At 47.0% G+C, this 23,093-nt stretch overlaps 1 protein-coding gene across 1 annotated transcript in view; it reads right to left on the bottom strand.

Moving 5' to 3' along the window:
• Positions 1-20,929, bottom strand: part of LOC146808878 (phospholipase A2 inhibitor and Ly6/PLAUR domain-containing protein-like) — a 671,205-nt gene extending 650,276 nt beyond the window's left edge. Inside the window, exon 1 of the mRNA XM_085615690.1 lies at positions 20,833-20,929. Coding sequence (XP_085471816.1) covers positions 20,833-20,848 — 16 coding nt within the window. The 5' untranslated portion in view covers positions 20,849-20,929. The remainder of the gene's footprint in view (positions 1-20,832) is intronic.
• Between the last annotated feature and the right edge of the window lie 2,164 nt (positions 20,930-23,093).

The raw sequence follows: 23,093 nt of genomic DNA on the forward strand, positions 1-23,093 counted from the left end.
CTCCTGGACACTAATGTGGACCGGCGGAATCACCATTTGTCCTACATCAGTATCCGAAGTGGCCCACAAAGCACGAGGGAGGGTAGCTAAGAGAGTATCCTCTGTGACCACACACATCCGTTCAGACCGGGGGTAATTGTCATTTAATATTACCCGCACACCAGCAGGGGAACAGCGGATCGTGGCCCTGAAATGCTTCAACATATCAAGGCCCATAATGTTATCCGGCGTGTACGGGGCAAGCAGAAAGGGGCAGGGTGCAGAAAAAGAATCGACCTGAAATGAGAGGGGTTGCGAAAGAGGGCTTCGGGAGAGTGTACCATCAAATCCCACCGATGTAACCATTAAGCCAGATGGGGGAGCCCTCGGAACCAATTGTTTAGACAGCGCACTACGTTTCGCTCCGGTATCCACCAGGAACTGATCAGTAGAGCCCAAAACCTCAGCCGACACATAAGGACCCTTCTGATCAACCGGCACCTCAACTGATTCTAACCCCCATCCAACGCATTCCTATGCATGCTGAGAATCATGGTACCCGGAACGATCAATCCCCGATACTTGATACTGGTGCTGGCGATCGAAAACATTTGATCTATCTCGTTGCTGCCCGGTAGGGTCAAAACGAGCGTGGTCGTTAGAATTCCCTCTAAAGTTCGAGAAACCCCCTCTACCTCTCGGGCCACCCTGACCATGCCCCTGACGCGAAGCATGCAACGCCGGGCAATCTCTAGCCCAATGTCCCGATTGCTTACAATACGCACATTGATTCCTATTCAAATCAGATCGGCCTGAGGGAGGACCATAAAATCCTCCCCTACCTCTATTAACACCCCGTCGAGGTGGGCCATATACTTGTGCCAACATCACCTTTGTTTTTAGATCTTTCGATTTCTTTTCCTCCTGGCCCTTCGCTTCTTGCTCCTGACGCTCATAATACTGAGCTATAGTCAGGAGTGCCGTCGGGGTCGCGGAGGACCAAGAGCTCTCACTCGCTTTTAGACGGGCCGCAACTGCCGGCAGCAGATTAGCCACATATTTATCCGCAAAAAGGTGGCGACCCGTATCATCCGTAAGCGACTGGCCACTAAAGTCATGAAACGTCTCCTCAAATCGCGTAAAGAAGTCTGCAACTGACTCGTCAACTTTCTGCTTACATGAAGCTAACATATTCCAGTCAATCTTTTTAGGGGGGATGATTGTTTTCAGCTTAGTCAGATTAGCAGCGGGGAGATCTAAGATAATCTGGGGTGGTTTCTGTGCGGGCTTCCGTTCCCTATCCTCATTCTCAAGGTCAGACCACCGAGCCTTAAAAGTAGCTATATCATCCACCTTTCGGACAGATCGCCACATATCCGGTGGTAGAATAAGACCAAAGAACAGGTCTATATCCGCTAAGGTCATAACGCAAGAATTCAAGGCCCCCTCGACTTCTTCGTAAAAGGCCGCTGGATTCTTGCGGGGATCAGGCAATGCATTCTTCAGTGCCATAACATCAGCTCTATGCCAAGGAGTATAAACCCAATTATACACAAAATATCCCTTAGCATCAGCGGAGGTGATGTCCGGGCTAGTCCCCGCTCCTTTAGGTGGAACATACAAAGGCGCCGCCTCTCGCATTGGTTTAGCATGCACTATGTCATTCTTATCTGACTGGGAGGTGGATGAGTGGCCCTCTGCTGTACACAAATCCGACTCCTTCTCCTCCCCCGCTTGTTGGCGCGCTTTTTCTTTAAGGCTCAGCACCGCGTCCCGTAATGCGAACAGCCGCCGAGCCGTATCAGGAGCCTTAGAGGAAGAGAAAACACCGTTACGCAATGCTTTGGCATCCAACACCACATCGTCAGGCTCAAAGACACTGGAATATTTCCGGAAAGCAGCAATCACTTCATCAGCAAAATGGCCCAAAAAATACAATTTCTTTCTATCCAGCCACAGCCCCCAAGAAGAGAACAGTTCATCCAGGGACACCTTGCCCTTGAGTGCACGGAAAGAAACATGCCGAAGCTCAGCCATTCGCTCAGCCGGTAGCATGGACCGCGTATCTACCTTACCCGGAACCGGGTCAGAATCTTCGGGGCAGATGTGCCAACATAAGGGGGCGGAGAGCGATCTAGTAAATAAAAATCATCATCAAGATTATTAAGGACAGGATAAAGTGGCTGACGAACAGCATATTGACCCGAGACTTGCAGCCTACGCTCTTTCTCTTGTCTCTCCGTCTGTTCTCTGTCCTCCCGACGCCTCGCTTCCTGTGCTCGCACATGATCATTCTTCCGTTGTTCTTTATCAAACAGCGCTTTCTCACGCTTCTCTCGCTCACGCACTTCCTTCACCCACAACCGCACACACTCAAACATATCCTGACGAGCACGCCGTTTACACATACACTGTTCCACATACTCAATCTTACGTATATCAAACGATCCATACAAAGGCCATCGCAACTCAGGATCCTTCTTAGTATATTTCCTCCATACTGTGCTGTACATTATGGAAGAAAGACCATGCTTCACATACATATCCCTATTAGGAGTCCCCTCTGGGGGAGCCGGAGCAGATTCCTCGAGGTTCAACCGGTTTCCAAAGCAGCAGCACCACTTACGGAGTGCGCTAAAAGCAGGCATGCTCAAAAATAATGCAAAATATGCAATATTATAAAGAAAATGGCACTTAATCGTTGCGCCGTTCAAAGTTTATACCACTCCGGAGAAATCTCTCCACATTACCTGCCTATATGTGTTGCAACGCATATATTTTCACCATAACCAATACAAAATATGACCAGTCATCACAAATCAAACTCAAATAGCCAAACCAGGCTGCAAAAAAAAAACTCGTAGCAAGTACCGTACAACGGTTCTTACCAATCAAGAGTCCAGATTCCAACTGCCAAGCTCCAAAATCGCCCAAACGGCTTTCACGGCAGGACCGACAGAAGAGGTCTCAGTCGAGGACCGGCGCCACCCAGACGGTCAGCTCGGAAGGGAAGGAAGAAAAACCTCGGGATGCCAGGGCTAAAACGCCGCTGGCAGTGATCACATCCCCGGCCAAATTCCTCACCTTCGTCGCGACCAGTCCTTCGAGCATCCGAGTCGCCGATGAGCCCCACGTGACGGGCGCCAATTGATGAATACAGGCCCCAGCTAGGCCCGCAGGACACAAGGGTTCGCTCTCCTGCAATGGAATCTATAAGGAAGTTGGCACGGAAACTGCAAAGTACAAAGACAAGATTTATTAACCCTTAAGGGTGGTCCTACAATCCATACAACACTCTTCAGTATTGCATAGAGTAGCACAAAGAACTTGCATACATGGTCCCCTTTTATACACAATAGAGGGGCTCATAAGTGGGTGGATACAACATGAGGGAGAGAATATTGCCTATTATGGTCATTTTCGATACTGAATCAATATATGGGCGGAGCTGACATACTCCTTGAGCCCGCGAAAACATGGTCAAGCAAGGCTAACTGATAACAGATGTGGTCAAGTCTGGGCATGCGCCAGATGGACAAAGGAGCTATTTATAGACTGTTACTAGGCAGATTACAAGAGCAACTAACACAGAGGTCGGACTCTTCGCGTGGTGAGCACGTGGAGACATGATGATACAAAATGGAGTCCGGACTTCAGTCAACATAACAGAAGAAACATACTCTAAAGTAGAGAATTCATGTCTTTAGTAAATACTTAATCACATCGTTGTTTCAATTTACAACACTTGGAGGGCATTTTTTCATCGCAGGCTGACCAACGCAACTTGCTGAGGTCCATAGACTCGACACTGACTGCAGCAGTGGGTCTCCTGCAGCGCTACGTCCAACCCCCTACCCCTGACCCATCCACACTCCCACTCCCATGCCTGTTCCACGTACACCCAGACGTCAGCATGCACCCACCACAACAGACACAGGCACCACACCAGCAGGGAAGGTCATACGCACACCTCCTGGCACGCACACACAGGGTGGAGTAGGCACACCCACTGGGTCGGGGGGCAAACGTAAGTCACGCAGCCAAAGTGGGAGTCCGCATTCCACCAAATCCACTCCCTCCAAATCCCCTCCCCTCAGCTCTCCTGGCCACATATCCGGCAAAGACTCCTTCATGGCTGCTCTGTCCCTGAGCCCCACTGTGACACCACCCCGCAAGCGGTCAAGGGAGTCCCCGGTCAGGGTGGTTGAGTCCCCCCCTGTCCACACCCTCCCCCTGTGGCGCTGCGACCCATCCCTCTGCCCCCCCCACCCCTCCTTGGGGCCTGTGGTTCCTTCGGGTGCAGGGGAGTCGCTGGAGGACCTTGCAAAGGTGTGCAGCGCCATCCTGGCCTCCGCCTTTGGCCCTGACCCACCCCCTGTGGTGGAGTCCTCCATCCCTGCACCCACAACACCTACCCTTCGCCCTCATGTCCCTGCGGTGCCTGGTCCTTCCCCCCCACATGATGCCCTCCCCGCTCTGGAAGACGAAGGAGTCTGACTGTGCAGGCAAGCTAGGGGACACGCGTCCCACTGTGTCCCCCACCTGGATTCGAACTTTGGTTTGCCCTATGGGCATTGTACTTTTAAGAACTTTCAAGGGACAAACATATATTTTGGATGCTGATTTAAGCAATTTATTTTTCCTTAGTACACTACTGTCTGTCTGGTATTGCTGTTGGTCGACCTGCCCCATTATTTTGGGTGGTGATTATGTGTTGGGTGTGTGGGAATTGTCGTCTTGTGCTGGTCATGGGGTGGATCCTGGTATCTGTGTGCCATCACAAGCTGTTGGCTACATAACTTTGTTAATGTAAGCAGTTACTGCATGGTGACATCGTCCCAAGGTGTGTTCCTTCCTCTGTGTAACCTGACTTCTTCCCTGCAGGGTCTTTCCAATATGTGGTGCTGAGCTGTGTCTACATTGGCAGGGTGTGTGACGGACTCGTTAGACTTGGGCCATGCATGCTGAGCGATGTCTCCACCTGCATCATTCCTGGCGTCCTTGGTGGTCACTGTACTTGTGTATGTAGACTGTTGCCATGACTTCATGTGTACATGTATTCTTTTAGGCGCTATGCATATGTATACTTCCAGCCTCGCACACATGTGCTACATGTACTGCAGGATCTTTGTGCACCTGACTGACATTTGTGGGCATTGGATCTGTGGGTACTCCACCCTTTTCTTTGCAGGGGCACTGCTGTGAGTGTTAGGCACCCACCCCTCCTGTCTCTGGGCACTGCTGGGAGGACTCTGCACCCACCCCTCCTGCGTCTGGGCACTGCTGGGAGGACTCTGCACCCACCCCTCCTGTCTCTGGCCACTGCTGGGAGTGTTAGGCACCCACCCCTCCTGTGTCTGGGCACTGCTGGAGGACTCTGCACACACCCCTCCTGTGCCTGGGCACTGCTGGGAGGACTCTACACCCACCCCTCCTGCGTCTGGGCACTGCTGGGAGGACTCTGCACACACCCCTCCTGTGTCTGGGCACTGCTGGGAGTGTTAGGCACCCACCCCTCCTGTGTCTGGGCACTGCTGGGAGTGTTAGGCACCCACCCCTTCTGTGTCTGGGCACTGCTGGGAGGACTCTGCACCCACCCCTCCTGTCTCTGGCCACTGCTGGGAGTGTTAGGCACCCACCCCTCCTGTGTCTGGGCACTGCTGGGAGGACTCTGCACACACCCCTCCTGCGTCTGGGCACTGCTGGGAGGACTCTACACCCACCCCTCCTGCGTCTGGGCACTGCTGGGAGGACTCTGCACACACCCCTCCTGTGTCTGGGCACTGCTGGGAGTGTTAGGCACCCACCCCTCCTGTGTCTGGGCACTGCTGGGAGTGTTAGGCACCCACCCCTCCTGTGTCTGGGCACTGCTGGGAGGACTCTGCACCCACCCCTCCTGTGTCTGGGCACTGCTGGGAGGACTCTGCACACACCCCTCCTGCGTCTGGGCACTGCTGGGAGGACTCTGCACCCACCCCTCCTGCATCTGAGCACTGCTGGGAGGACTCTGCACCCACCCCTCATGCGTCTGGGCACTGCTGGGAGGACTCTGCACACACCCCTCCTATTTCAGGATATGTACGCTTAGAACATACACAGGTGTGGGTTCGCTACATGCATACGAGGTGGGGGTACGGTCTGTACATACACGGTTGGGGTGGGGGTACGCTCCATACATACGCGGGTGAGGGTACGGGTCGTACTTACACTGTTGGGGTGGGGGTACGGTCCGTACATACACGGTTGGGGTGGGGGTACGCTCCATACGTACGCGGGTGATGGTACGGGTCGTACTTACACTGTTGGGGTGGGGGTACGCTCCATACGTACACGGGTGTGGGTACGGGTCGTACTTACACTGTTTGGGTGGGGGTACGCTCCATACGTACGCGGGTGAGGGTACGGGTCATACTTACACTGTTGGGGTGGGGGTACGCTCCATACGTACGCGTGTGAGGGTACGGGTCGTACTTACACTGTTGGGGTGGGGGTACGCTCCATACGTACGCGGGTGTGGGTATGGGTCGTACTTACACTGTTGGGGTGGGGGTACGCTCCATATGTACGCGGGTGAGGGTACGGGTCGTCCTTACACTGTTGGGGTGGGGGTACGCTCCATACGTACGTGGGTGAGGGTACGGGTCGTACTTACACTGTTGGGGTGGGGGTATGCTCCATACGTACGCGTGTGAGGGTACGGGTCGTACTTACACTGTTGGGGTGGGGGTACGCTCCATACGTACACGGGTGAGGGTACGGGTCATACTAACACTGTTGGGGTGGGGGTACGCTCCATACGTACGCGGGTGTGGGTACGGGTCGTACTTACACTGTTGGGTTGGGGGTACGCTCCATACGTACGCGGGTGAGGGTATGGCTCGTACTTACACTGTTGGGGTGGGGGTACGCTCCATGCATGGGGGGTGGGGGTACGGTCTGTACATATCCGTCCCCACGCTATGTGATGCTTGTGCGGGCCGTACCCAGGCCTTTGCCACGTGGGTACAGCCGTCCTGCCATTATTGGGATGACGTAGGTGTGGGCGTGGTACGACTCGTACCCACGCTCTTAAGGTGTGGGTACGGGACATACCTGTATTGTTGTTTTGCCAGTTTACGTTGTCAAGCACTTCCGTTGTGGCGGACGCTGGCTTTGCTGGACACGCCCCCACCCCCTCGTAGTGACCAGGGCCTGGGGGTCAGGTATGTCCAGGGCATGTGTGCTGTGTGACTTTGGTGGTGGTTTTGTGGCCTGCCCCTGGTCCTGCCCCCCCCTTTCCCCCCTCCCTTTGTTGTTCTGACCTTCTGCGGCGTCTGCGTCGTAACCTGTAGAGGAGGTCGACTGCTATGAGGGCCGGGATGACACGTAGGTTCGGGTCCATGTCTGTCCGTCGCGTGCAGGTACTCCTTGTTCGCGTCGTCCTGATTTCCCGGCAGTTTTTGGCTGCCGGAAAATATTCACCGTGCGGGATGACGTCGGTGCGAATCGTAATTCCTGGTTCGTTAATGGCAGGCTGCGTGCGTCCCGACGTCACGTCGGCGCTTTCCCGGATCACATTTGTATGTTTATTTTCGTCGGTCGGGGTTTTGTACGATTCGTACGGAAATGGGATTTCCGTGCGAATCGTAATTCCATGTTTGGATATATTTTCGACTGGGTACGCGTCGGACGGAGAATATGCTCCGTCCGACGGTTCGTACCCGGTTTTTACCGGATCGTGACCGGCACCTTTGTGTTTCGATGTTACTATACTTGCTGCACTATTGTTGTATAGGTTATACTGTAGAAAGACTCTACATGATACATGTGAAATGTGCACAGGTGTGCTGTACTTGCGGTTGTGGCAGGTGCGCGCACCCTGTTAGCTAGTGCCTGCAACTTGCATATAGCTTTTAAATTAAATGAAAAGTGGATAACTGTAAGAGTCCAACAACTACTGTGAAATAAAATAAATTAATTAGTGTTTGAAAAGAAGTTGCTGGCCCATGTACAATGTAACCGTCCCATTTTCAATTGCGGCTTTGAAAAATATTGGGAATATATTTATGCTGTTTGTGTAGTTACTGCTAAATAAAATATCACTGAAAATATAAAGCTGCGTCTCCATAAGAACCCTGGCACCATAATAGTTATAAATTCAGCACTAGAATGTAGATGTATAATAATAACTTAGTGCACTGTATTTAGGTATTCTTTTTGAGGCATTATGTTAAGAAACAGATAGAATAGGATCTGCTAAAAAAAACTTGTAAGGATTGCCATTTAATTAAAGAAACAAAAGCTAAACGGTACACAACTAAAAACATACCTATATCAAGTTGCCTTCTGATTAAAAGCCTCAGTATGAGTATTATTGCAAACGAACCAGTCCAAAAATGCCAGTTTTCTAAAATGCAGTTTATCTAAAAAGATGGAGCAAATTTTTAAAATGTGTACATATGTAACACTGTTTTTTTCTTTTATACAGAATCAACATAATAAGAGCACATACATTTGGTATTAATATTGCAAGTAACGAAAAATAGCTGAATGGTATTTCTGAGAACACATTTTTAAATTTAAGTTAAGGTAACAAGGCAACTTGTATGTCTTTTTAAATAAAGTAACAAATACTCTGTTTAAAAAATAATTCTTCAATACAAAAAGGTGTTACTATTATTAACTACAGCTGCATAAAGAAACAGCATCTAATTAAGAAAAACATTGTGTATAAAATTGCCGTCTAATAAAGCGAATTCCGTTGCACGCACTGCATAACATTTTGTGATGCAATGCGCACAACGAAAAGCGTTTTATTTATTTATATATTGACTTGCTTGTATTTACCGTATTCTGTACTTGACTTTCCTCTACCCAGTTCTTCCACCGCCCCAGTTCACTGTACGGCATCCCTCCTCCTACCGATCACTACTGCTGGTGTTTGTAGGCTGTTGTGATATTGGAAATACTAATAACTATTGTTTTCCGAGCCCTGTGCATTTTGTGCTTTTATGTTAGTTTACTTGCTCCACTATTGTTGTATAGGTTCTAATGTAAAGTATAAAAAATGCCTATGCTGTAAATGTGAAGCTCACTAGCATTTTAGTGCTATTTGTGGACACTGTTTTAAAACATTTAAACACCACAATGAGTGAGAATTTAAAAACCATGAAGATGAGCCCGTATAGTGTTGAAAGACTGTACATTATACATGTAAAACGTGCACAGGTGTGTTCTATTTGCATTTGTGCAAAGTGTGTGCACCATGTTAGAGAGTGCCTGCACCCTGCATATAGCCTTTAAATGTTGTGATTAGACGATAATGGGAAGAGCTCCTCAAATACTTTGAAAGAAAATGTTGTGTTGGTAAAGAAATCGCTGTCCTATGTACAAAGACCCATTCTAATTGCGGCTTTGAAAACTATAGCGTAAATATTTATGCTGTTTGTATAGTGAGTGATAAAGAAATTATCCCTGAAAATAAAAAGCTGTGTCTTCATAAGAACCCGGTGACTACAATAGTTATATAGTTAGCACTAGAAAAAGAGATGTATAATAATAAGGCAGCGCAATGTATTTAGATATCAATTGTGATGCCCAATATATGTTAAGAAACTGATGGAATAGGGTCTGTCAAAACAAATTGGAAGTATTGACGTTTAATAACAGCAACAAAAAGCAAACAGGGCACAAATAAAAACATACTGATAGCAATTTTCGTCCTGATTTAAAGCCTCAGTATGACTTTTGCTGCAAACGAAGCAGTTGGAAAATGCCAAAGTCATTAAATGTAGTGTATCTGAAAGATTGGAAAAAATTGCGCTTTAGAATTTGTACATATGTTATACTGTTTATTTCATTTATACAGAAACAACTTATTAAGAGCAAATACGTTTGGTACTAGTATCGCAACTAATGAAAAATAGCTAAATGGTTTTTCTGGGAAAAAAATTCTAAAATTTAAGCAAGGCTAACAAGGCAAGTTGTATGTATGTTTAAATACAGTAACAAAATGCACAATTAACATGTATTTGTTTTAGCTATGGTGTTACGGTTATAAGCTACAGTTGCACATGGCTACACATGGCTTGCAGTTTGTTGAGAATTCATAAAGACACAGGGTGCAACTATATAACAACGTGCAGCGCTGAGCCCTTGTAACACGAACATTGTTTCAATTAAAAAGATGTATTTGTATACAGAATGACGTGCAATTGGAAAAAATCTGCAAATTCACTCTCGCAGTTTACATCAGGTGTGATAGTATAATGTCAGCACGTAATTGTTACCTCAGCTCATCCTGCTATCCTTACACACTTGCAACATAAGGTGCCATTTATTGAGAATTAATAAGGGCAGAAGCTACAACTAAAAGAACAGCCTGTTGTAAATTGAAACAGCAATGTGATTAAGCATTTACTAAAGACATTAATCCTTTCCCCGCTCCGCGGCCGCAAGATTCTGACCCGGCTTCGGGTAAGGTAGACACACGGTCCATGCTGTCGGCCGAGCAGATGGCTGAGCTTCGGCAACTTTCCTTCCGTGCACTTAAGGGCAAGGTATCCATGGAGGAATTATTCCAAACTTGGGGGTCGTGGCAGGAGAGAGATAAAGTGTATTTTCTGGGTCATTTCGCGGATGAAGTGATTGATGCTTTCCGGAAACGTTCCGGTGTCTTTGAGCCTGACGAAGTGTCTTCGGATGCCAAAGCATTGCGTAACGGTGTTTTTTCTCCCCCTAAGGCTCCTGATGCGGCTCGGCGGCTGTTCGCCTTGCGGGACGAGGTGCTGGCCCTTAGAGAGAAAGCACGCCAACAAACGGAGGAGGAGAAGCAGTCGGATTCGTTTGCAGCAGGGGGCCACCCATCCACCTCCCCGTCAGATAAGGATGACGTAGTGCATGCTAAACCAATGCGAGAGGCGGCGCCTTTGTACGTTCCTCCTAAAGGAGCGGGGACTAGCCCGGACATTAACTCCGCCGATGCTAAGGGATATTTTGTGTATAATTGGGTTTATACTCCATGGCATAGGGCCGATGTTATGGCATTAAAAAATGCATTGCCTGACCCCCGCAAGAATCCAGCGGCCTTCTATGAAGAAGTCGAGGGGGCCTTGAATTCTTGCATTATGACCTTAGCGGATATAGACCTGTTCTTTGGTCTTATTCTACCACCGGACACGTGGCGATCTGTCCGAAAGGTAGATGATGTAGTTGCCTTTAAGGCTCGATGGTCTGACCTTGAGGATGAGGATAGGGAACGGAAGCCCGCACAGAAACCACCCCAGAGTATTCTAGATCTCCCTGCGGCTATTGTGGCGAAGTTGAAAACAATTATTCCCCCTAAAAAGATTGACTGGAATATGTTAGCTGCATGTAAACAGAAAGTTGACGAGTCAGTTGCAGATTTCTTCACGCGCTTTGAAGAAACGTTTCATGACTTTAGTGGCCAGTCGCTTACTGACGAAACGGGCCGCCATCTTTTCACGGATAAATATGTGGCCAATCTGCTACCGGCAGTTGCGGCCCGTCTAAAAGCGAGTGAGAGTTCTTGGTCCTCAGCGACACCGACGGCCCTCCTGACTATCGCTCAGTATTATGAGCGTCAGGAGCACGAGGCGAAGGGCCAGGAGGAGAAGAAATCGAAAGATCTCAAAACTAAGGTGATGCTGGCGCAAGTATATGGCCCGCCCCGACGGGGTAATAATAGAGGAAGGGGAGGATCTTATGGTCCCCCTTCGGGCCGATCTGATTTGAATAGGAACCAGTGTGCGTATTGTAAGCAATCGGGCCATTGGGCCAGGGATTGCCCAGTGTTGCGTGCTTCGCGTCAGGGGCACACTGCGGGTGGCCCGAGAGGTAGAGGGGGTTTCTCGAGTTCTAGAGGGAATTCTAACGATAATGTCCGTTTTGACACTGCTGGGCAGCACCGAGATAGATCAAATGTTTTCGATCGCCAGCATCAGTATCACGTGTCGGAGATTGACCGATCGGGAATCGGATATCATGATTCTCAGCATGCATAGGAATGCGTTGGATGGGGGTACGAATCAGTTGAGGTGCCGGTCGATCAGACGGGTCCTTATGTATCGGCTGAGGTTTTAGGCTCTACTGATCAGTTCCTAGTGGATACAGGAGCGACACGTAGTGCATTGTCTAGGCACTTGGTTCCGGGGGCTCCCCCATCCGGCTCAATGGTTACATCAGTAGGGTTTGACGGTACACTCTCCCGAAGCCCTCTTTCACAGCCCCTTACATTTAAGGTTGATTCTTTTTCTGCGCCCTGTCCGTTTCTGCTTGCCCCGTACACACCGGATAACATTATGGGCCTTGATATGTTAAAGCATTTTAGGGCTACGATCCGCTGCTCCCCTGAGGGTGTGAGGGTGATCTTAAATGACAACTACCCCCGGTCTGGGCGGATGTGTACGATATCAGAGGATGCATTGTTGGCTACCCTCCCTCGTGCTTTATGGGCGACTTCGGACACAGATGTGGGACAAATGGTGATTTCTCCGGTCCACATTAGTGTCCAGGAGGGGGCGGTGTTACCACGCCTCCCGCAGTATCGTATTTCCCAGGAGGGCGAGGAGGCTCTCATACAGATTGTGCAAGATTTGATCGCAGTAGGAGTAGTGGAAGAAGTTCCCTATAATATCTGTAACAGTCCGATTCTCCCTATTCTGAAAAAGGACACGGATGCTAAGGTCTATCGGTTCATAATTGATTTGAGAGAGGTGAACAAGATCGTGATACCTCAGTACCCGGTGGTTTCCGATATCACGACGTTGCTTACCTTGGTCCCGCCTACGGCGACCATGTTCTCAGTGATTGATTTGAAAAATGCCTTCTTTTCTATTCCCATTCACCCCGATAGCCGATTTCTTTTTGGGTTCACATTAAATAATAGATCTTATCGTTTTTGTAGGATTCCCCAGGGCTACACAGAAAGCCCTAGTATTTACAGTCAGGCTTTGAAACGGCAGTTGGATTCCTTTGTTTTACTCGAGGGGGTCGCCCTCATTCAATATGTCGATGACATCTTGTTGGCGGCTGACACCCTGGAGTTGTGTGAGAAAAGCACGTTATCCTTACTTTCCTTTTTAGCATCCCACAATCATAAGGTATCTAGGAAGAAATTGCAATTCTGTAGACCAAAGGTGACTTATTTGGGTCACCTTTTGTCTAAGGAGGGGCGTGCACTCACACCAGATCGTATCCAAGTAATTTTGGACACGCCGAGACCATCCACGCAGAAGGATGTGCGTGCATTTTTGGGCCTTGTTTCTTTTTGTAGACAGTGGATATTGGGGTTTTCACACATAGCTAAGCCATTACTAGCGCTCTTGACAAAAGACACGCCTATCCCAATCCCTTGGTCAGATGAGTGTGATGCTGCTTTTCAGCAACTACGACAGGCCCTTTGTTCAGCACCAGTGTTAGGGACCCCTGATTATGCAAAACCCTTTTCGCTGTATGTGCATGAGAAAGATGGATGTGCATTATCAGTTTTAGTGCAGATGCATGGCGATAAGCAACGCCCGTGTGCATACTTTTCGGCTGTGCTTGATCCTGTCGCCCGAGCATTACCAGGGTGTTTTCGCTCGGTTGCGGCGACAGCTGTGTCAATACGCCAAAGTGAAGGAATTGTGTTATCCCATAAGCTGTTGGTGTTAGTTCCCCATGCTGTTGATGCCCTGCTTAATCAAACAAAGACGCAGCATTTGACCAGTGCCCGCTTAACGGGATATGAGTTGACGCTCTTGGCTCCTCATATTACGTTGAAAAGGTGCGTGACGTTAAACCCGGCCACATTGTTGCCATACCCCGAGACCCAGCCTGAGGCGCAGAAAGCGCATGATTGTATTCTTGTGACTGAGGAACAAACAAAGGGTCGTATTGATCTCCAGGATACGCCCTTTCCAGATGTAGATGGAGAATTATGGGTGGACGGATCGTGCCTGAAGCTACCAGATGGTACGACTTCAGCAGCGTATGCAATTACCACGTTGCAAACGATAGTGGAGACAGCACGCATACCACAGAAATCAGCTCAAGCAGCGGAACTGATAGCATTAACACGAGCATGTGAGCTCAGTACAGGATTGTGTGTGAATGTTTACACAGATAGCCGCTATGCCTTCGGAGTAGCGCACGACTTCGGCCTACTCTGGAAGGAGAGAGGGTTTTTAACGTCACATGGGGTACAGATAATGCATGGAGAGTTAGTTCACAATCTTTTAACCGCGTTGATATACCCAAAGAAAATTGCCATCGTTAAGTGTAGCGCCCATAGGAAAGTAGTTGATAAAGTTGGAGAAGGGAATGCGTTAGCAGACCGAGTAGCACGGGAGACTGCGATGCAGCCCGGTGCTACTGCCATGTATGTAGTAAAGTCACAGGTGGAAAGATGGCGTGATGCGAAGGAGGAAGTGCGAGAAATGCAAAGGACCGCTTCTGATAAAGAGCGGGAGAAATGGGCGAGCGAGGGAGAACTGGATGACGAGGGCTGCTGGAGAAATAAGCAGATGGATAGATGGAAATTACCCACGGCTTTTGTACAACCTATGGTTCAGATGGCACATGGGCTAGCACATGTTGGAGCTTCCGCAATTGTGAAATTGCTTACCCAAGTCTGGGAGCATCCAGAGATTGCTAGCACGGCAAAGAGGGTGGTGCAGACCTGTATGATCTGTCTGAAGTATAACCCAGGAAAGGGTACTCGAACTCCAGCAGGAGGATTTGCGACGCCCACTGCACCCTTTGAGGTTCTGCAGATGGATTACATCCAGCTTGAGCGCTGTAACAATTTGAAGTATGTTCTAGTAGTGGTTTGCGCCTTCAGTAAATGGGTTGAGGCGTACCCTACGAAAGACAATACTGCAATGACTACAGCGAAGCTGCTGCTGAAAGAGTTTTTCCCTCGATACGGCGTCTGTAGACTTCTGTGGAGTGATAATGGGCCTCACTTTGTAGCGGATGTTATAAAGTATGTCTTGAAGGGCCTAGGCATCACTCAGAAGTTCCACGCCGTGTTCCACCCTCAGTCTGCAGGACTAGTCGAGAAGTATAATGGTACACTGAAGCTTAAGATCGCCAAAATTCAAGCTTCAACGTCTTTGACTTGGCCAGACGCCCTGCCACTGGCGTTACTGTCAATTAGATCAGTGCCACACTCTCGAACTGGCCTTACGCCATATGAAATTGTATTTGGACGCCCAATGAACATTTGGGGTCCACCAAGGCCTAAGGCTGTGTATGATGTACCTTGTGTAATGATGAGCGATTATCTGGCACAGTTAACGGATAACTTGGTTTCTATTCATCAACAGGTCCGAGAAGCGCTCCCTGATCGGTCTACCGGTGAAGGACATGGTCTCCGGCCTGGTGACCATGTTATGGTGAAAGTCTTCGACAGAACGAACAGTTTGGAGCCGAGATGGGTGGGCCCTGAGCAGGTCCTCCTCGCGACGAGGACGGCTGTGCGAGTCTCGAACAGGAAGAACTGGATCCATTCCCTGCACTGTCGAAAGGTAACGCCCGGATTGGTGGAGCCTGCCGTGCTGACCGATCAACGAGAAATCCTGGCAGCAGAGACAGGCCGTGCTGCGGAGCCGAACGACACTGAGGAGCTCTTTCCGGACCACGCGACTTCTGGAGGAAGGCGATATCATCTTCGACCGAGGAAGTGAGGTTTCCAGTACCGGGACATACTGTCAGAACGGCCCTTGGGTTAGTGAAACGGAGAGCCAATGAGGCAAGGGGGGGGGGATCAGCCCTGCATTAGTGTAGTGACACCCGTCTTGGCCCGCTGGTGAAGAAATCAACCGCTGCCCAAGGGGAAGAGTTCTGACAGACCTTTTAGTTTCAGGAAGATATCAGGGTATTGTTTTTTTGGACATGGAGAAGAAGAAAATCCTTTGTGCGTTGGGGTTCATGCTAACAGTAGCTATTGTTGGAATAACCACATGGTTTGTGGAGGAGGTAACTCCTGCTCGGAAAACACTTGTGTTGACGACTCCGGTACCTGCGGAGCACTACTTTTATACATTGCCGTATCAAGAGTTGAAGCATCGACAGTCCTATTTGAATAACACTTTCATTCAGATGCTGCATCATACCCACGTTGCTACGAACGCTACGAACTGTTGGATATGTGGGATGATGCCGGCCCATCAGAAGAAAGGAGGTACGCCATTCATACCACTTCCTTTCTCTCATAATGGCTCTTGTAGAGCATGGTACACTTTGCTGTTTTCCACTCGGAAACCGACAGTGGGACGATTGCTTTTCAGACTTAATAAAGAATGTCATCAGGATAAAAATGGATATCCGCAAGCGAATGGGACAATTTGGGAGTGGGAAGAGTACCGACCGGACAATGAATCCATTCCCTATATCTTCACGAACACCAGAGACACTGTGGGGAAGGACAAATTTGTGATCCAAGTGGCACAAGCTCAAGCGGACCTGTGTGTCCAGAGTGTGGGTTTTATCCCTGTTGGTGTCAGCGATTGCATCACTGTCTTGAACATTGATGGATTGAATAATAGTACCTTCCTAGCGTCCCATAATACCTACTTTGTGTGTGGAAATAAAGGTTATTACCGTTTGCCGGCTGGGTGGTCTGGGGTATGCTATGTATCATTCCTATTGCCTCCTGTATTCCTAGCACCCGCATCTTATCATAAAGATTTAAAATTGTTGAATAATGTGACTGTAAATAGGTATAAACGTACTCTATCGATTGATGATGTGGATCAGACTGATACCAGCTTGCAACAGTATATTGATTTTAACTTAGGATTGTTTTTCTTTGTTGGAGCCGCTTTGAATAGTAGGAAGATCCGAAGATTAACAAGAGTGGTAGAAGCTGTGACAAATCAGACTGCTGCTGCTCTTGGGAATCTTACGGAAGAGTTACAAATAACTAGGATTGTTGCATTGCAGAATCGTATGGTATTAGATGTAATGTTAGCTGATCGAGGTGGAGCTTGTAAAATTATTGGAAGTAGCTGCTGTGTGTTCATCCCTGATCATACGCCATCAGTTTATAACGCCATTAACAAGCTGCATAAAATAGCAGCTGAAATTCACACAGAAAACGGCACTTGGTCCTTTTCTGGATGGTTTTGGGCATTGGTTACTGCCTGGGGATGGAAGGTCTTAACTGGTCTCTGTATTATTATAGCAATTCTGTTCTTTTCCTGTATGTGTGTTCAATGTGGACCATTGTTCTGTTCCGTATGCATTTCATTCTGCATCCCAGATAAGAAAGCTATTGCCGATGTTGCTCACCAGAAGCGTCTAGCTAAAGAGGTTGAAGGAATGATGACAATTGACATATATGATGATTATTCTTGTAAACCGGATGTCTTCAGTAAATGCTGAAAGGGTCGTCTGTTGTAAATTGAAACAGCAATGTGATTAAGCATTTACTAAAGACATTAATCCTTTCCCTTTAGATCATGTTTTCTCCGTTATGTTGACCGAAGTTTGGACTCCATTTTGTATTGGTTGTCATGCTGCCACGTGTCCGCCATGAGGAGAGTCCGACCTCTGTGTTAGTTGCTCTTGTAATCTGCCTAGTAACAGTTTATAAATAGCTCTCTTGTCCATCTGGCGCATGCCCAGACCTGACCACATCTGTTATAATTAGCCTTGCTTGACCATGTGTTCGCGGGCTCAAGGAGTGTGTTCCGCCCATGTATTGATTCAGTATCGAGAATGACCATAAATGGTAATGTTCTTCGGCCTCATGTTGTATCCACCCACTTATGAGCCCCTCTATTGTGTATAAAAGGGGACTGTGTACGCAAGTTCTGTGTGCTACTCCATGCAATACTGAAGAGTGTTGTGTGGATTGTAGGACCACCCTTAAGGGTTAATAAATGCTGTTTTTGTACTTTGCAGTTTCCGTGCCAACTTCCTTATAGATTCCGTTACAGGAGAGCGAACCCTTGTGCCTTGCGGGCCTAGCTGGGGCCTGTATTCATCAAGCCTGCTGCACTGAGCCCATATACCCTATAAGACAAGCATAGTTTCAAATGCAAATGTTTTGTTTTATGCACGAGGGCGTGCATGTCTAAAAAAATGAGCAAGTTTTACACTCGCTGCTAACATCAGCTGGGATAGTATAGTTACAGCACGTAATTGTAACATGAACTCATCCTGCCATCTTTATATACTTAGAACATTGCATGAGATTCGAGAGGGATTGAGAAAGCAAGAGCTTGCAAGTATAAAACACCCGAAAACACCGAGCCCATGTGGTTACAACAACAAAACAGAACCAATGGTTAAATTGATGCTCTGTCAAACACGAGCACAGTTTTAAATACAAAACTTTTGTTTTGTGCAAATGTATACCATTTTACACATCAACACGTTTTACGCACGCTGCTGATATCAAGTGTGATCGTATATTTATGGGACTTAATTCACACATCAAATCATCCTGCTATCCTTACGAAGTCAGTAAATGGCGTGCCATTTGTTATATATTCATAAAGGCACAAGGGACGACTCTAAAACAGCCTGAAGCATTGCGCCCATGTAGACTATAATTCAAGGGTTTTCTACGCGCATCCATACTACGCGCACGCAGCCACTTAGCAGTGCCCTTCATTTCTGTATAATGTGTGAAAAAGGTAAAAAAATAGGAAGACAGAAAGTCTGGTATGGTGTGAAGTGTCAGCTTGTTTGCGACAGCTGAGAAACGAAACCAGGCCAAGATAATTAAGTGCTTTGAGATGGGTAGTATAGATTGTAATCTCTTCGTTCCCAGCCTCAAAGAGATGCAAATGAAGACACAGAGTGATGAGAAAGGTCTTTTCCATGCCAATGCCGCAAAGTAAAGACAGCTAAACTCTTTTGGCAAAATAAATCAAAACACGCTAAATAGCAATGCAACTCTCCCGGGAAAATAAATGAAAATAGGCAAAATAGCAGAAATGGACCATCGTACACTAAAAGTACGACACAAATCACTCCATTCCAATGCCGCAAAATAAAGACAGCTATAGCCTTCTAGTAAAATAAATAAAACGCGCTAAATAACAGTGCAATTCTTCCGGAAAAATAAATGAAAACAAGATAAATAGCAGAAACGGACCATCGTACACTAAAACTACGGACCCAAATCACTCCATTCCAATGCTCGCAACACTCGCAGATTACATCAGGTGTGATAGTATAATGTCAGCACGTAATTGTTACCTCAGCTCATCCTGCTATCCTTACACACTTGGAACATAAGGTGCCATTTATTGAGAATTAATAAGGGCAGAAGTTACAACTAAAAAAACAGCCTGCAGCACTGAGCCCATATACACTATAACACGAGTATAGTTTCAAATACAAACGTTTTGTTTTATGCACAAGGGCGTGCTTGTCTACAAAATGAACAAGTTTCACGCTCGCTGCTAACATCAGCTACGATAGTATAGTTACAGCACAAAATTGTAACATGAACTCATCCTGCCATATTTACGTACTTAGAACGTGGCATGACATTCAAGATGGATTGATAAAGCTAGAGCTTGCAAGTATAAAACACCCGAAAACAGTGAGCCCATGTGGTTACAACAAAACAGCACCAAAGGCTAAACTGATGTTCCTTATAACACGAGCAAAGGTGTAAATAAGAAACGTTTGTTTTGTGCAAATGTATACCATTTTACACATCAACACGTTTCACGCTCGCTGCTGATATCAAGTGTGATCGTATATTTACGGGACTTAATTAACACATCAAATCATCCTGCTAGCCTTACGAAGTCAGTACATACTAATCTCCCATGTCCAGACAAAGTGCACGCAGCCAGTGCAGCAGCTACAAGTACAGACCCAGGACACTCCGTTGCGCTAGATAATAGTAGAAGTCGTGTAACAAACACTGAAAATACGTACCCAGGAGGCAACATAAATTTGCAGGGAAATAAAATAAACTGAACAGTACCCTAAAAATAAAGCTTCGAATGGTAGGAAGGGTAACACATCAAAAGATGCAATTTAAAAATAAAGCAAGCTTAAAAAAAAAACAGGTGGACGTGCAATCCTCAAATATCAATCCGTTTTTGGCTCGCTGCTGACATGAAATGTAATGCTAGTTGTTCGTAATTCGTAATGACTGAGGCACAACTATAAAACAGCCTAAAGGTCTGAGCCTATGTTCACTGTAACATGAGAATAGCTCAAAAGGAGAATGTTTCGTTTCCTAGGCACGTATGTACAAAATTTAAACATCACCAATTTTTACGCTCGCTGTTGATATCAAATGCGACAGTATATTTACCCAGATATCCTCCCACAACGACGGAGCATTTAAAAACCATAAAGATGAGCTTGTGTAGTGTAGAAAGACTGTACATTATACATGTAAAACATGCACAGGTGTGTTCTATTTGCATTTGTGCAAGGTTCGCGCACCATGTTAGAGAGTGCCTGCACCCTGCATATAGCCCTTAAATGTTGTGAATAGAAGATAATGGGAAGAGCTCCTCAAATACTTTGAAAGAAAATGTTGTGTTGGTAAAGAAATCGCTGTCCTATGTACAATGTAAGAGTCCCATTCTAATTACGGCTTTGAAAAATATAGGGTAAATATTTATACTGTTTGTATAGTGAGTGGTAAAGAAACTATCCCTGAAAATAAAAAGCTGTGTCTTCATAAGAACCCGGTTACCACAATAGTTATATAGCTAGCACTAGAAAAAGAGATGTATAATAATAAGGCAGCGCACTGTATTTAGATATCAATTGTGTTGCCCAATATATGTTAAGAAACCGATCGAATAGGGTCTGTCAAAACAAATTGGAAGTATTGATGTTTAATAACAGCAACAAAAAGCAAACAGGGCACAAATAAAAACATACTGATAGCAATTTCCATCCTGATTTAAAGCCTCAGTGTGACTGTTGTTGCAAACGAAGCAGTCGGAAAATGCCAGTTTCGTGAAATTTTGTGTATCTGAAAGAATGGAGAAAACTGCGCTTTAGAATTTGTACATATGTAATACTGTTTCTTTCATTTATACAGAAACAACTTAATAAGAGCAAATATGTTTGGTTCAACGACAACTGGACGCTACGGTGGAGTTCCACGCCTCCACGTAGCACCTGAGAGCCCCGCTGTCGCCCCTCCCCCCTCCGTGAGCTCGTGGTTGATGGCGGCTGCCCCGCGTTTGCTGCTCTGCGCCGCGAGTATGCTGTTCTCTTCTCGCCTTGGTATGGCGCCTCTTTTGGAGTCCGATCGTCGAGATTAGCAGCGAACAGCAGCGGGAAACCGGTACCGGTACTGGGACAGCAATACAGCAATACCGGGACAGCGATAACTGATTGGGGGAAGCTGTCTGACTGTTTGACTGTTTGCACCACCGAAGCACTCGAATTATCCGGAGGAGATGTGAACCACAGCAGTGCTATATGCTCACAGTTTTCAGCACGGTGAGCTGTCTTCATTAATTAACGACGAGGTCCACATTGTTGGGCGCTAAGCTACTGTTGCAGTAATTTCTCATTACTCATTACTTCAGTATAAGACTTCTGCTGTCTCCGCTGCTGCGACCAGTCCCTGGCTATATTGTATCTTTGGGAAAGACTGGTGTAACGCCAGTAATAGCAGTTAAAGTGCGTGAGCTACGCAAAATCTTAAGCTCCAGCTTGCAGCAGTAATCCAATTGGCCGACTATTGACTGACTATTGACTCTTTATATAGTTGTACAGACAGAGGTGTTAGTCCACGCTGCTAGAGTTGTCTGCCCCGCTGCTGCACTTCTATATTTGGTACTGCAGCCGCTGTGTGGGCTAGATTCTCAGTCTTCAGTTTTTTTTTTTTTGGGCTGAATTTCACCTCTAATACAATTGTCGTACTGCTGCTATCGCCGCTGCTATCGCTGGTACTCATATTCACTGGTGTAAAGTTATTTCACAATCACCAGTCTTAATAATGGGTAAGCAATTGACGGCGAAGGCCAAGGCCAAAATACGACGCCAGCAATTAAAAGAGAATTCCGTAAGAGCCAAGCGGGCTGGGTCGGCCGCGGAGAGAGAAATCTCCTCTCTTGAAAATTCTGAGAGCTCTGGAGAAGGTGAGGATGGTCTCTCAGGCGGCAGCCCGACCCAGGTTATTCCTCCGAGTCCTCGCAAATCTACTGTTAGTGCGGCAAAGGAGATAATTGAGTCACCAGTGGGGGGAATAGCCGTGGTTCCACTAGGTTCAGAAGCTAAATTACCTGAGATAAATCAGAACCTTAATCCTGCGGACTCACTCGATTCACAGTCATCATCTAAAGAGGCCACACCACTCTATGTTTCTAAGGCTTCCAAGGCTTCTAAACAATTCCCGTTGTTTGAGCGAAAAGCAGCAATATACGACCTTAATAATATAGTTGGTGCCGGGGCAGTATCTTCAAGTGTTCCAACCTCCTTAAACCTCTCTTCTTCAACAGTTATCCCTCCCATTGAAAGTCTTGTCTCAGCGGCCGGTTCCAGTACCTCTTCTATTATTCCCAGTGAGGTGACTTTGTCTCAGAGTCCGATTATGGGGATGGATACTGAAACGGTTGGGGACTTTCAGATTTCAGTTAAGGATATGCTGAATTTAATCCTGCAAGAAATTAGAGAGATGAAGCAAATGCAACAGATGGAAACGGAGGCGATCTGTAAGCGTCTGGACAAAATTGAAGATTCTATGGCTTCATTTTCTAATCGTCTGCAAGAGTCTGAGACTAGAATTTCTAGGGTGGAGGATAATCTTATCACTGCACAAAAAGAGATCAGCACTGGTTCTAAACTATCAAAGGCCTTCGAATCCAAACTGGATGAATTAGAGAATTATAATAGAAGGTCAAACCTTCGAATAGTAGGTGTACCCGAAAATATCGAGGGATCGGACATGACAAAATGGATTACTTCCTTTTTTTCCCAAGAGGTCATCCCTGAGTTTAAGGGAGATTTAACAATTACCAGGGCGCATCGAGTACCAGCTCGCCCATTCCCTAATTCTCCGTTTCCTCGGACTATTATTGTTAACTTTGCTGATGTTCGGGTTAAAGAAATAATCCTATCTCAGGCCTTTAAGCAAAGACAATTTCAGGTTAATCCCACTACTAAGTGTCGGATTTTTTCCGATATGT

Source organism: Triturus cristatus, chromosome 7 (assembly GCF_964204655.1).
Source record: "Triturus cristatus chromosome 7, aTriCri1.1, whole genome shotgun sequence".
NCBI lineage: Eukaryota > Metazoa > Chordata > Amphibia > Caudata > Salamandridae > Triturus > Triturus cristatus.